Here is a 16,264-nt window from a genome sequence, read left to right as displayed (position 1 = left end):
TGGCTACTTCTGACAGGTTAATCATGAAATAACTGAAATATTTCCCAGTTTTCAAAACTTGTAATTTTATAGCCTGAGGTATTTTTTTTTTTTTAAATTCATTCAAAGTAACAGATTTGTTTTTACCATATTGCAGCTAATTGTAACAGTTTAGAACTATTTGATTTTGATATATTTTTAGCATTTTCTTTTTTCTTTTGTTTTTCCCTTAATTTCAGGTTTCTTTCTAACATTAGAAATAATTGAGTCGTTAATTACTAATTGTCAGTACTTTCCTTAAGTATTCATTTTGTACCACTCTCTCTTCTTTCATTTGCTGGGATTTAATTTGTGGTCATTATCAAAAAGATGAGATTTCTGTAGCTGAAAGATATATGATTAGTTGAGGGAGTAATTTTCAGGTGAAATAATTAGTTACTACTCACAGTTAGCCTTAAAGCTGTACAATAGCATCTTTACCTGTTTTTTTTTTTTTTTTTTTTTTTTTTGAAAGAGATACACTTTGATATGTCTTAATTTAATGGTGGAATGAACTTTTTGACATGTTTATACCTTCTTTATGATTCCAAGCAGAAACTCCAATTGGACTATTCATAGGATTTTCGAATATAGAACCACCATATTATGGTTCAAGGTACAAAATCAATTAATTTCTGACTTTAGCACACAAAATCTCACGTATTTCAAAGAGTTGTTATTGTCAAGAAATTATCGCTCAACATACTACTCTTTTGTTTTTCTGTCAATTCTGAGATTTGAACTCAGAACATACAGGCATCTAAATAAATGCTTCAAGATGTTTTAGTCTGGTGCTTATCATTTCTTCCATACCACGAGACTTACCACAAGAATAATTGTTACAAATTTTGATGCAAGGTCAACAGTTTTACTCTTTTACTCTTTTACTTGTTTAAGTAAATTTGACTGTTGCCATGCTGGAGCACCACCTTTAGTGGAGCAAACCAACCCCAGGACTTATTCTTTGTAAGCCTAGTACTTATTCTATTGGTCTCATTTGCTGAAGCACTAAGTTACGGGGACGTAAACACACCAGCATCAGTTGTCAAGTGATGTTGGGGGGACAAACACAAACACACAAACATATACACATACGTACATATATATATATATATATATATACACACATATATATACGACGGGCTTCTTTCAGTTTCCGTCTACCAAATCCACTCACAAGGCTTTGGTCTGCCCGAGGCTATAGTAGAAGACACTTGCCCAAGGTGCCATGCAATGGGACTGATCCTGGAACCATGGGGTTGGTAAGCAAGCTACATACCACACAGCCACTCCTACACCTTAAGATCAGTGCTTGACTGCACTTTATTTTATAGACCCCAAAAGGATAACAGGTAAAGTTGACTTTGGCAGGATTTGAACTCAAAATGTGAAGTGTTGAAACTAATTTTGCTAAGCATTTTGTCTAATGTATTAATGATTCTGCCTGACCACCACAATGATAATTAATAACTGGTTGTTATTATTCGTGCCACCGATGACGGGGTCAGAATTGATCCCTATGCATGGGTGAAGAATTTCCTAAAAACACTACACTGAGTTTATAGGTCATTCAGTATTTGGATGTCCACTGGTACTAGTTATAATATCAACAACAGCATAGTTAATAACTATTTCTAGGTTAAGCTGTGGCCTCTTCATTTTAGAGTTACAGACCTGTACTGTCAAGGAGAAACACCATATTGATTGTTGCAAACCCATGACTCAGGAGTCTCCTGCTGTGTCACTTAAACTTTGAGTACCGTTTGTGTGTGTGTGTGTGTGCTTGTATGTTGATATATATATGTACATTTATAAACCATGACATTCAAATATGTATTACATAACAATATATATGTCTTGCAAACAACTTGCACATGCAAGTGATACCAGTCATAAACTCCGCATACTGGAAGCCATCAGGAGAAAATGCACACCATTTCGGGGCCTACCTCTCCAACGGCATCAATGCGCACCGGCCCCTCTCAATGATATTAGGCCCCGCTTGCTAGATTAGCTGGTTATCAAATAAAGCTCAATATTCTTCTAGCCATTGCTCATCATCTCTTTTTAACCAAATCCAGTGGCTAGCCTTCTCCACTGTAGATTGGATATCAGTCATGGTGGTATTGACTTTACGATGAGTTAGGCCTAACGATAACAACCGTCGTCTCAGACTGTGCCCAACAGATCCTCTACATCCGACTTCGATTGTTTTCAATTCCCATACTCCAGACAGGCAGTGTGTTGTGTTCTTGAGCAAGACACACCATTTCACATTGATCCTGTCGACTCAACTGCTAAAATGAATAACCTCACAACAGACCAATGTTTTGTTAAGGAAGAATATTGGCCTGCAACCTAGCCTGTTGGGTGGCATTTTTGGAAAGCTACAACAACGTGAAGAAGTGCATTGTGATCAGCAGTGTATAACAACATCCAGTACGATGGTCAATATAGTGGTATTTGTATATATGCCCCAGAGATGGAAATACTCCAATTCTATAAAGCTAAAAATTGCAAACAAGGTACATGTGCCGGTGGCATATAAAAAGCACCCACTACATTCTCAGAGTGGTTGAGCTGTTCAAGAATTTGGAGCTGGAGATCTCCATTCCCAGCGACTTCGAGGGCCACCTCCCAGTGGTGTCGGGCATCAACGAAGAGCCAACGACTATAACAAGACAACCAAATTTTTTTCTTTTTTTCCCAAGGTCTGGGGTCTCCGCCCCTAAGCCCTAGACCATCATCTAATCACCCTTACCCATCTTGTTGCTTAACAACAACAACAACAACAGAGTGGTTGGCGTTAGGAAAGGCATCCAGCTGTAGAAACCTTGCCAGATCAGATTGGAGCCTGGTGCAGCTTTCTGGCTTGCCAGTCTGCAGTCAAATCTTGAACCATGTAGTTGGGAAGCAAACAAGGACGGACAAAGGGATTAAGTCAATTACACCGACTCCAGTGCATAACTGGTACTTATTTTATCAACCCCAAAAGGATGAAAGGCAAAGTCGACCTTGGTGGAATTTGAACTCAGAATGTAAAGATGGGCGAAATGCTTCTAGGCAGTTTGCTGTCCATGCTAATGGTTCTGCCAGCTTGCCAATGCTTCTTTTATCTTATATACACGTATTGCTTACAAGTAATGTTTGTTGCCACTTCAATGTGGCTGTTCCGTTCCAATGGACATTGCTGTGATCTTTTAACTCCAAGAGGACTTTGCTGTTCACTTATCTATTCTTCTTTTATTCTGTGTACTGCACTTTTGGCTATGACTGTGGTCTTTCTTGGCTTGAATTATTGCTGCTTTCTGTCCCTTCTTTTACCTGTTTCCGATGAGTTGAACGGTAGAACAGTTAGCATGACAGAAAAAAAATGCTTTCTGGCATTTCTTCCAGTTTTATGTTCTTGAGTTCAAATTCCACCAAGGTCATCTTCACCTTTCATTCTTTCAGGATCAATAAAGCAAGTACCGGTTGAGCCCTGCAGCTGATATGATTGACTGGTGTCTTCCCCGAAAAATTTCAGGCATTGTGCCTATTTTAGAAAAAAATATTGTTATTATTCCCAGGAAGGCAGTAAACTGCAGAATTGCAAGAACATTGGGAAAATGCTTTATGTTCTGTTGGGGGTTGTTGTCTTTCATCTTGTGCCGTTAATAGAAAGGATTATTATTATCATTATCATTATTATTATTATCATTATTAAAATCGCTGTCTTCCATACATACCAGCTTGTCCTTTTGTAGGTGCCACATAAAAGGCACCTGTGCCAATACTGCACAGACACACCCATGCCAGTGGCATGCAAAAAACACCCAGAACATGCTGTAAGGTTGTCGGTGTTAGAAAAGTCATCCAGCCATAGAAAACATACCACAACAGACGACCAGAGTCTGGACAGCTCCCCAGCTAGCGAGCTCCATGCAAAACTATCCAACCCATGCCAGCATGGAAAACGGATGATAAACGACAACGACAATAACGACGATGATGACTCTCCCTCTATGTTTTTCTACTTCATATTTTTGCATTTGTATTGAACATTAAAAAACCCCTACCTTAATTTTCTGTTCTTCAATGTGTTCCCCAATTTGAAATTAAATTGTTGGAATTTATATGTTTGTCATTTTAGGTTCGTATAACACTAATTTGCCATTAAATTATATTTTTTAGAGAATCAGATATCAGACAAGAATTTCAGACTTTTTTTTTAATTCTTTGGTTTCTGGTGAAATACAAGGAACCTATTCCAACAACTGTTTTACTGCCTTCCACATGTCATCTTCCACTATCAGTAACTTGTTTTCTTTTAATATATTTCAGGGTTCGTATTCCAGCAAAGAATGTCTACTATTACCGTTGTCCTGACCATAGGAAGAATTATGTAATGTCTTTTTTGTTTTGTTTCGACAAAGAATATGACATTTACCAGTTCTCCTATTGTTTCCCTTACACTTACACCAAACTCCAGAATTACTTGGATTCAGTTGAGAAGAAGTATTCCGACATTTTCACCAGAGAGCTGCTCTGTCTTACTGTGGTATGTACAACTACTACTACTACTACTACTACTACTACTACTACTACTACTACTACTATTATTACTACTACTACTACTATACTACTACTACTACTACTGCTGCTGCTACTACTACTACTACTATTATTACTACTACTACTGCTGCTGCTGCTGGTATTGTTTCTCTGTGATGGTATCAGGGTTTGGGTAGAATGTGGTGCTGAAACTGGGAGTCAGTCAGGCAGCATAGGCATCAGCCACGTTTGGATGGTACTTTTTCCGTTTTACCAGCAGAGAAGCCAATCGGGGCAGGTGGGGCTGGCATTGATTTTGATAGATTGAGGCTTTCTGCCAATTCTCGGGTTGTGCAATGTGGGTTATTCTCAATTAATGACTTGATTTGGTCATCATCTGTAGTGGATGGTCTACCTGATCGCTCTTTATCAATAAGGCTACAATCTCCAGCTCGGAACCTTGCGATCCACTTCTGTACAGTTCTTTCGGATAAAGAAACATCATTGTAAACTGTGCATATTTCTTTGGTTACTTGTGAGGCATTTTTCCCCTTACAGAAAAAGAAAAGCATCAAGTGCCGAAAATGAACTTTCTTATCTTCCATTTTAAAGGGTTACAGAATTAAAACAGGTTATAGAAACATAAACCTTCTTCCACGAAAAGATAGCTTAAACTGTGCTCTAAATGGAGGTGTAGTCAAATCCTATTTTATGGACTCAACCATCTTCTAAAATAAGTCGAAAAGAAAGCTACTATAAATCGGCACGAACTTTCCGGACAACCCAATACAATGGTGTTATCTGCCAAGAGTAGGGAAACAAATGGTAGAAGCAGCAAAATGCTGTTACAGAGCATGCCCCCCCTCCCATACTACTACTACTGCTGCTGCTGCTGCTGCTGCTGCTTAATATCATTTATGAAGTAACTTTAGCTCTGCAGCAAAAAACAAAAATATGAAAAATAAAGATTTGGTGGTAGTGTAGAGACAATATCATATTTTGTAAATATTTTACCAGAAGTGCCATCACTATTGTCCTTTTACATTCATCTCCTGACTGTCTTCCAACCACGCATTACTTTCTTTTTCTGTTCAGTTTCCTTAAGATGATTCGGTAAGTGCCTGTGAAAATGTATTGCATCAGTGTGTCTGCATGTGTGTGTGTGTGTGTGGGGGGTATTTATGTGTGTATGCATAAAATATATACACGCACGCTGTGGATCTGTATCAGTACTGTGGCGACTGATTTTAGTCAATCAGATCAATCTTAGTATTTAATTTTAAGTCCGGTGGTTCTCTTAATGTCTCTTTCTGTTGAGCTTCTAACTTTACAGGACATAAAAAAAGACATCTTTTAAAGTGATATCAATAGAAAGGGAATCTTATAGAGAACTCATATAAATATACACCAGTACATCTCTCTCTCTTTCTGCCTCACTCTCTTTTTCTCTCTCTCTTTCTCTTATTTCTTTATTGCTCACAAGGGGCTAAACACAGAGGGGACAAACAAGGACAGACATAGGTATTAAGTCGATTACATTGACCCCAGTGTGTAACTGGTACTTAATTTATCGACCCCGAAAGGATGAAAGGCAAAGTCGACCTTGTCTGAATTTGAACTCAGAACATAATAGCAGACAAAATATGGCTAAGCATTTCGCCCGGCATGCTAACGTTTCTGCCAGCTCGCTGCCTTGTGCCCTCTCTTTCCTTATCTGTCTATCTATCTGTCTATCTGTCTGTCTTTCTGTCTGTTTATAGATAGATAGATAGATAGATGTGTGGTAAGAAGTTAGCTTCCTAACCACATGGTTTTGGGTTCAGTCTCACTGTGTAACACATTCAGTAAGCGTCATCTACTTTAGCCCCAGACCAACCAAAACTTTTTGAGTGGATTTAGTAGATGGAAAATGAAAGAAGCCTGTCATATGTGTGTGTGTGTGTGTGTGTGTGTGTGTGTGTATGCTGTGCATCTTTGTAGTTGTGTTTGTCCCCACCACCGCTTGACAACCAGTCCTGGCTGATTTACATCTCCGTAACTTAGTGCTCTGGCAAAAAGTGACTGACAGAATAAATATCAGGCTTCAAAAAAATAAGTACTGGGCTTAATTTGTATGACTAAACCCTTCTGGGCAGTGCCCCAACATGGCTGCAGTCCAATGAGTGGAACAAGGAAAAGATAAAAGATAACAGTTAATATGAATACACACACGCACACACACACTCATACATACATGGTGAGCTTCTGAACAATTTCTTATTTCTTTACTACCCACAAGGGGCTACACACAGAGGGGACAAACAAGGACAGACAAATGGATTAAGTCGATTATATCGACCCCAGTGCGTAACTGGTACTTATTTAATTGACCCCAAAAGGATGAAAAACAAAGTCGACCTCGGCGGAATTTGAACTCAGAATGTAGTGGCAGGCAAAATACCGCTTAGCATTTCACCTGGCGTGCTAATGTTTCTGCCGACTCTCCACTCATCTGAACAGTTTCACTCACAAGGCATTAGTCAGAGTGTATAGGAGAAGATGCTTGTCTGAGATGCTATGCAGTGGGCTTGAGCCTAAAGCTATGTGTTTGTGAAGTAAACGTCTTAACAATATAGCTATATTTGTACACACACACACATACACAATGGTAAAACCCCCTTGTTTGTGGTTATCAACAATGAGAAGCCCTCAGCAAATCTCAAATTCAGAGAAATTCTAACTGATGTTTATGACAGACTAACTTAAAAGCCACCTTATCGGAAAGCTTTAAGCTAGCTCCTGTGGAGGGCTCTTCTTTGGGTCTTGGGCCCAATAATGACACTCCATGCATTGAGGACATTTTAAGTTTTATTAAACTTGAACAATATTTTTCAAGCAATGAACAATTTTCATCAAAACTATGATATAATTTGTTGACTTGGAACTTATTGCAAAGCTGCATGATAAAGAACACTTTTTTGTTTTCCCATTTGAGTTGGGATCAGTACTCTCTCCTTCTGTTGATTGTTTTCAACCATCACCACCACCAGTACTACCACTATCACCACCACAACTGCCATACACACACCATTCAGACTTCTGATATCACCACCATCAACACCTTTGACTTTGCTACCTTCCCCTCCACCACACTCATCACTGTCTTCCACATCCTTTACTTTCACTGTCATGCTTGACCGCCTCAGCTACCACCACCACCACCACTACCATGTTCCAAATGGCAACGTATTGAATCAGAAAGCATTGATACAACACTAAAGTGATGTATGTATGAAATGCTAATAGCATACTTACCATTTTGATTCTGAAAAGACAGAAGCATGGAAGTGCTACAAAAAGAAGCTTGTGAATGTGGAGAATACATGGGAGCAAGGAAATCTATTCCAAGTGGACTGAATGGATGAACTTATCATTCAGAGGTAGAGAAAGTGCTTGGTTTATCACAAATTCTGTGGAGATGCTTAAAATGTCAGGCAGAGCAGGTACAAACTAGTCCCATGCATAGACAGTCAGGTGTAGTACAGGAATGCACTATACTCCATGACTGGAATAGCATCAGTTAATTTGAAGGCAAAGGAGATGCATTGCAAAGAGGAAGTTCCAGACACATCAAGTTGATGGACCAGGTTCTGTAAGTCACTGAACGACCTATAAGCACAATCATCACCGTTTAACATCTGCTTTCCATGCTAGCATGGGTTGGATGATTTGACTGAGATCTGGCGAACCAGATGGCTGCACCTGACTCCAATCTGATCTGGTAGAGTTTCTACAGCTGGATGCCCTTCCTAATGCCAACCACTCCGAGAGTGTAGTGGGTGCTTTTATGTGCCACCGGCACATTTATGGATGTGTGTGTGGATACATATATATATATATATATATATATATATATATATATATATATATATATATACATAATTATAATTAGGGCTCAGCTAACTGCCCCACCACACACCGAATCTAGAAATAGGAGCCAAAATTCCCCTTCTGCTACTATAAGAATAGTAGTAGCAAAGGAATTTCAACTCCGACTTCCAAACCCTGTGCATGGTGAAGCAATCAGCTGAATCCCAATTATAATTATGTGGATAATTTTACCTAAAAAGGTTATTTTAACGTACCGATCTACTTGGTAAAATTATTAATTAACTGATTAATTAATTAATTAATTTAATTAGGAAACTAATTAGCCTAGATGAAGCACAGTTTGGCTTGCTGCAAAGAAGTACTACTGATGCCATTTTCCTAATGAAGTACTTAGGTAGACGTAAGCTGTTAGTCTTAGCATTCCTAGACTTGGAAAAGGCCGTTGGTAGGGTCCAACACTCTCTGATCTGATGAAGCTAGGTAGGAAATGACTTGTAAGGGATGTACAAGCTATATAAACTGAAATGCTTTGAGGAAGGTGAGAATCAGCAATTAGTTCAGTGATGAATTTAGCCTGCAGAGGAAGGTACAAGGACTCGATTCTCAGTCCCCTTCTGTTTGTTACAGAGCTCCAGGTCATAACAGATGAGTTTAAAACCAGCTGTACATGGGAGATGCTGATGACTTAATTCTCATAGACATAGGAATGGCTGTGTGGTAAGTAGCTTGCTTATGAACCACATGGTTCTGGGTTCAGTCCCACTGTGTGGGACCTTGGGTAAGTGTCTTCTACTATAGCCTCGGGCCGACCAAAGCCTTGTGAGTGGATTTGGTAGACTGAAACTGAAAGAAGCCTGTCGTATATATGTATATATATATGTATGTGTGTGTATATGTTTGTGTGTCTGTGTTTGTCCCCCCCAACATCGCTTGACAACCAATGCTGGTGTGTTTACGTCCCCGTAACTTAGCGTATCGGCAAAAGAGACCGATAGATTAAGTACTAGGCTTACAAAGAATAAGTCCTGGGGTCGATTTTCTCGGCTAAAGGCGGTGCTCCAGCATGGCCACAGTCAAATGACTGAAGCAAGTAAAAGAGTAAAAGAGTACAATTTGACCAACAGTAGAATCCGAGAAGAAATATCAAACCTGGAAGCAAAACCAAGAAATGAAGACTAAGGTATTGGTAAGTTGGAAAGAAGATAGGTTCTTGATACCGTTACGGAAGTTGCCATGCCTAATGTGCAGAAATGAAGTGGGTAGACATTGCAGAAGGTGTACTCAGTGTAAAGAAGGGACGCACAAGATATGAAGTGGAATCAGTGAAGGGCTAACAGTGAAGATAGATTTTGTATGCAGCAGAAGCACAGGGGCAATAAGCACTGTGTAAGTGGTGAAGAATTATTTCAGGACATTGAACCTCACACAGAGAATAACAAAGAAGATTAGCAACAATCACCTGTGCAAAGATAATCTATTACACAGTAAAAATATTGAAAGTGTCTTTGACTTGTTATGAGGGAGGCTGGGAAGCATCTGTATTTGGGTCCTTTGCTCAATAGTCCTGGCTGCCTCCCCTGCTTCTTATTTCTTTATTGCCCACAAGGGGCTAAACATAGAGGGGACAAACAAGGACAGACAAAGGGATTTAGTTAATTACATCGACCCTTGTATGTAACTGGTACTTAATTTATCGACTCCAAAAGGATGAAAGGCGAAGTTGACCTCTGCAGAATTTGAACTCAGAACGTAGCGGCAGACAAAATGCCTATTTCTTTACTACTCACAAGGGGCTAAACACAGAGGGGACAAACAAGGACAGACAAACGGATTAAGTCGATTATATCGACTCCAGTGTTTCATTGGTACTTATTTAATCGACCCCGAAAGGATGAAAGGCAAAGTCGGCCTCGGCGGAATTTGAACTCAGAACGTAACGGCAGATGAAATACTGCTAAGCATTTCACCCGGCGTGCTAACGTTTCTGCCAGCTCACCTCCTCTGCTTCTTAATACTCCCAAACCCCTAACATATATCTCTATTTCTCTCTTTTACTCTCTCGTCTCTCTCACTCTCTCTCTCACATCTCACTCTCTCACTCTCTCTCCTACTGGTGTAGCTAAGGATGTCATGCTCACTCCCTCTACCACCCTCTGACATCATTCGTCCTGCTACCTCCATCACATTCTCACTTTACTCAACCTCCTGTCCCATCTCAATCTACTTATTTACTCTTCTGCTCAGTCACATTGTCTTGACTGAATGTCAACATCAAAGAGTAGTGAGAACTTTTCAGTGTTGTATGGTAAAATGCAGCCATCACTTTCTGTAAAATGGTTAGAAAATAACTGAAGATGACTCTTTAGTTTTACTGAGGTCATGACAACCTCTTTAGTACTGGTGCCACAAGAAAATGTACCATGTACATTCTGTGAAGTGGTTGGTGAGATCATAGAAAAGAAGCTAGAAAGTAAATTTACAAATGTGACATGAGGATCTTTTCAGTTTGAACAGCAGTTTTTTTCTAGCGGTGTCATATGAAATTGTCACCCATAATTATGGCCCTAGTATCAATCTATTGCATTTCAATCAATTTTAGGGTTAGGGTTGGTTAGTGTTAGGGGTGGGGTGAAGGGTATCTTTTTTCTTCACAAATGTAAATAAACCCAATCTTTTTCTTAAACGAGAGACATATTCATACGGCACAGAATGTTTTTACCTCAATAGACATCAGTGATTGGTTGAAATTGCAGAAATTGAAGAAAAACAACAAATATCTTACAAACAATAGAATTTTCACAATAAGGCTAAAAGAAAAAGATATTTTAAAACACATCCTACCAGAATACGAAGTTTAAAATTTTTTAGTTACCTAGAAAAAACTGCCGTTGAAACCGAAAAGATCCAGACATGATCCTCCAACCCATTTAGGAAAGCAATAACTATGAATAAAATCTGACTCAACTGTGATGACCCATCCAATCTATGGCAGCAGTGAAAGTAGACATAAGATGGTGATGGTGATCAAACCAAATGGAGTGGTTGTAGGGGGGACAATATCAAAATGATTACTATTGCACATAGGCACAGGAGTGGCTGTGTGATAAGTAGCTTGCTTATGAACCACATGGTTCCAGGTTCAGTCCCACTGTGTGGCACCTTGGGCAAGTGTCTTCTGCTATAGCCTCGGGCTGACCAAAGCCTTGTGAGTGGATTTGGTGGATGGAAACTACAAGAAGCCTGTCGTATATATGTGTATGTGTATATATATATATATATGTGTGTGTGTATGTATGCATGTGTGTGCCTATGTTTGTGCATCTGTGTTTGTCTCCCCAACATTGCTTGACAACTGATGCTGGTGTGTTTACGTCCCTGTAACTTAGCAGCTCGGCAAAAGAGACCGATAGAATAAGTACTAGGCTTACAAAGAATAAGTCTTGAGGTCGATTTGCTCGACTAAAGGTGGTGCTCCAGCATGGCTGCAGTCACATGACTGAAACAAGTAAAAGAGTAAAGAGAGAGAGAGAGAGAGAGATACCAGTAGGTTGTTAATTGTTCCAAACCATTTCTCTTATAAGAGCAGAACTTTAATTTATTTTTGTCATATAAAAACAAGTGTGATCTTACTTTTACTTTAAGAGTGTATATTTTGATTAAATCCCATGACAGTTTCTAGAAGTTTCTAAATATGTATAACTGTATAACTTCAACTATAAAACATTTATATAGAAATGATTTTTTTCTCATTAAGATAAAGAGAAATTTCAGTTGTTTTTCTTTTTGCATATTAAACAGAAAGACGTTGATGTCAAAGAATTCATTCTCATTCCTAACTTATTCATCTCAAAATTTGTCATTTTTCTTTCATTCTGCCTTATCTCAAACCAATTTATGATGTGCATATTTTATCTTCACTTCATCTTTCAACTCTTTAATTTTTAGTTTTTGCATTTCTGTTTTAGTGTAGTCTGTTGCATTTATAGATTTGGAATCTGCTTCTTGATAGCTCGCCCTCTAGCTATCCCTGCTTTGGCAGACTTATGACACAAAAGGTCTCATGACCATAACCTACATATTCACAGTTCTACAGATCTTGTCTTCATGAACAGTTTTAATTTGTGGAGTTTTCAGTATTGACTTTCCATTATTCCTGTGAATGTTCCTTAAGAAGTTTGATTCCCAACCACATGGTTCCAGGTTCAGTCCCAATATGCAGCACCTTGTATGGGTTTACTTCAATAGCTTTGTGTTTTTGGGTTGACCAAATCCTTGTGACTGGGTTTGGTAGAAAAAAACTGAATGAAGCCCCTTATATGTGTGTGTGTGTGTGTGTGTGTGTGTTTGTGTGTGTTTGTGTTTGCCCCCCCCCCACCTCTTGATATCCAGTGTTGGTGTGTATAAATCCCTATAACTTAGCGGTTTGGCAAAAGAGATCGATAGAATAAGTACCAGACATAAAAACAAAAGATCTGGGGTTGTTCAGTTTGACTAAAATTTTTCAAAATCGGTGCCCCAGTATGGCCGCAGTCTAAATGACTGAAACAAGTAAAAGGCAAAAGATAAAAGAGAAGGACTCGTTGGAAGTTTGGCTGACATTACATGCAAATCAAGTGGTCGCATGTAAGGCTCCGTTGTTAACTCCTGAAATCTAACCAACCAACATTCAAGAAAGGCTTTTGCTGATTAAACTATATAATAACAGCTCAGTGTTTGGGATTGGTAGGACCTGCAACATGGAACCCTCCTCTCCACTTTCCTGGATTTCATCACTGCTTTATAATAGTGTTTAGTGAATTGACGACTCCATCTGTAATCGGTGTTAGGTTTATTAACTGCTAGAGAGATGAATATCAACTTTGATGTTATTCAAACTGAGAAATCTTAACATAAAGCCTCAAACTCAATATACCAGATTTAGTTGTTGTTGTTGTTGTTGCTGTTGTTGTTGTTGTTGCTGTTGTTGTTGTTGTTTAGCTATTCATTGATCAAAGATACTCGAACCTTTTTAGGTGGCATAGTCTATATAGGATAACATTAAGAAGTGTATTGTCCCCTTCTTCAAGACAGTATGGTGTGTGATATGGCAGAGATATGGTTGCTATTTGTCACAGGTTGAGCAACCAAGTAGAGTGTCCCTTATTTAGTTCTGTGAATTGATGGAAGAAATAGGAACTCTTAAGATATGGTAATGTTGAATTATATCTTTCTTATCACTTTAAAGTGTTATCCCTCTAATTGGAGATGACATTGCTTTTATATTCAGTTTCGGCTATGATTATCACATCTACTCCTCCAAGATTCTCCTAATTGGGTAATTAAGAAAACATTAAATTTATTCATATAAAATCAGTTTGTTCTGTAATTACTTCAATCTGTTCTGGTTAAACATAGTGATGAACAAACCTTTAGCAATCCTCATTAACTGACATCTCTCCAGTCTATTGATTAGACAGCCTTCAGGGAGCTACCATATATTTGTTACGCTAAATCAGCATCAAACCTATTTTCATGCCACACATTCTCCGTTTGGCCAAAGGAGAAACCTCTTTAACTAACCTTAAATACTGTGTTTACTTAAGATCTTTTTCTTCTTTACAAGTAGAAGGAAATAACTTTCATCTACCTTGCAAAATATTGATTGGCTTCTAAGGTGTAAGGCAGAAGAATTTGTTTTTGTTTATTCTCTTTCGAACGATGGGTGGTAGTGGCGGCGAGGAGCTAAGATTTGTTTTGGTGGATGGAACCATAAATGTCAGAAACTGTTATGAAATACAAATAAACAGCATTTGTCTAAAAGGAAAGGAATATTTATTTTAGGTTCTTTCTCTCATGAGAGACTCTAAGATCTATTTTATAATGAAGCCTTCCTGTATCATTCTCCTGTAATTGCTGATACTTGTTAATGTCAAAGCAACAGGAGCAGCTTATAAAAACCTCCCCCTTTTAAACCTTTTCTTAGATCTTGTTCTACATTGAAACTAGCATTATTACCCTAAATCTTCATCTTGAAATATCTTCTTTGTTCTTTTCTACATGTGGAGTTATATTTTATGTTCATATTGAAGAACATATATATTATTTGTTTCTTAATTGGCTTGACACTTGTTAGAATTGTTTGGAGAATTTTCTCTCCATCCTTTAATGTTAGCTTGGGTTGGTTGGTTGGTTGGTTGGATGGTTGGTTGGTTTTAAAAATATCCGTGAAAAAATATATTGTTGATGTGTTTTAGTCTTCATGAAATTTCTGATGTGTTTCACTGTTGCATGCCTTTTACAAAACACTCAGCTTTTGCTATTTTGAGTTTCGTGGGATGATAAGTAGCATATTATGTAGCTTACTGAAAGAAACAGGATTGTAGATATAAATGACAAAGCTGCTGAGAGTATTGAAAAGGAAGTCAGTATAATCACAAAAGTGTGTACAGTTGAAGTCAAAGGCCTTAAACAACAAATTCACTTAATTTTAGTTTAGAGTTGTTGTCAGAACTATAATTAAGAGGATAATTTGAAATTATAGCAATTTATTAGAAATTATTATTTTTTCATTGACTATATTGTCTCATGGTGGAATATGTTGCATTTAGATGTTATATAAGTTTGAGCCAAATGGTCAAAATGATAAATCTGAAGTAAAGCAGAATTATTGAAAATAGTCTCAAGACTAATGTGTGAAAAGTAGCGTACGGTAAGTTAAGAAGATTGGTGGCTATTATATGTATTAACTTCAATGGAAACAGATTTTGCAAACACTTTGTGAGAGAAAGTGAGATGAAATAGATGAAGGAAAAACCGATTATTTTGAGATTAATGTTATAATAAAATCTAGAGAAAGAAGACATGGCTGAGAGTAGATTAATTAAAACAATTAAAGCATAAGAGAGTTTGATATAACACTTATATAAAGATAATAATGATGATGCCACCATCATCACCATCAATAGCATATCTTGATTTTGGCAAGAATGAAAAAAGGTAATTAATGACAGTTTTTAGACCTAGCCATTTAATTGATTTAAGAGTTTGTAAGTTTTAGATTTGCAGCACATTCAGTAATCCTGAGTTCAGTTATTCATACAAGTAATGTGTTGTGATGTCAGTAGAACATTTAAATCTGTATTTTTAGATTAGCTGACTAATAAATTCTGTTTGTAAAGCAATAAGAATGAGTTCAGTATCAAAGAAACATTCTTTAATTATAAATGAATTTTGAAAATTTACAGATTTATCTTAGCCATGCATGTAAAGCTAATACATCACTTAATAAGAATATAGGAAATTTATAATGACAAATGTCGAAAAAGAATGAATGGTATTGAATAATTTAATAGCATTTTGGAAAGAGAGAGCTTAATTAATATTACTTGGAGAAAGAAAGAGAAAGAGTACAGTGCAATTTCATAACTGTACTTTCTGTCACTTTTTCCAAATAATACAAGTTTTACTGACGCACATCACCACTAGTTTCCTTGGATTTGGTTTTAGCTTAATTAATATTAGTTAAAAGTCTGGTTTTACTCACGTCCATGAGTCAAACATTTCGTTGATAGATAAAATGATTTTTTATGGGGACAGAGCGATGAGACAAAACCTGTTGTTCATAATATTGGAGACTAGAAACAAAACCACCATATTTTATGAAATGCTTCAATATATTTACCCTGCGCGTGTAAGTGAAAGCAAGGTATTGTAATCACCTGTCTTTGTCTGTGTGTTTGCAAAATTACTGGGAAATGGCTGAACAGATTTTTACCAAAGTTGGCAGAAATACTCATTGGGTGAGTGGCTCAAAATGATGAAAATTCTATTTGATTATCTCTAACAAAGAAAAAAAAACTGGTAA

General features: G+C 37.6%; 1 protein-coding gene across 1 annotated transcript in view; it reads left to right on the top strand.

The window, feature by feature from the left end:
• The window catches only part of LOC115215496 (cytosolic carboxypeptidase 6-like), a 538,012-nt gene that overhangs the window by 131,717 nt on the left and 390,031 nt on the right, over window positions 1-16,264 (top strand). The window contains exon 5 of the mRNA XM_036505684.1: window positions 4,342-4,558. Coding sequence (XP_036361577.1) covers window positions 4,342-4,558 — 217 coding nt within the window. The remainder of the gene's footprint in view (window positions 1-4,341; window positions 4,559-16,264) is intronic.

Source organism: Octopus sinensis, linkage group LG9 (assembly GCF_006345805.1).
Source record: "Octopus sinensis linkage group LG9, ASM634580v1, whole genome shotgun sequence".
Lineage (NCBI taxonomy): Eukaryota > Metazoa > Mollusca > Cephalopoda > Octopoda > Octopodidae > Octopus > Octopus sinensis.
Note: the sequence above shows the minus strand (reverse complement) of the source record. Positions and strands in the feature narration are given on the sequence as shown.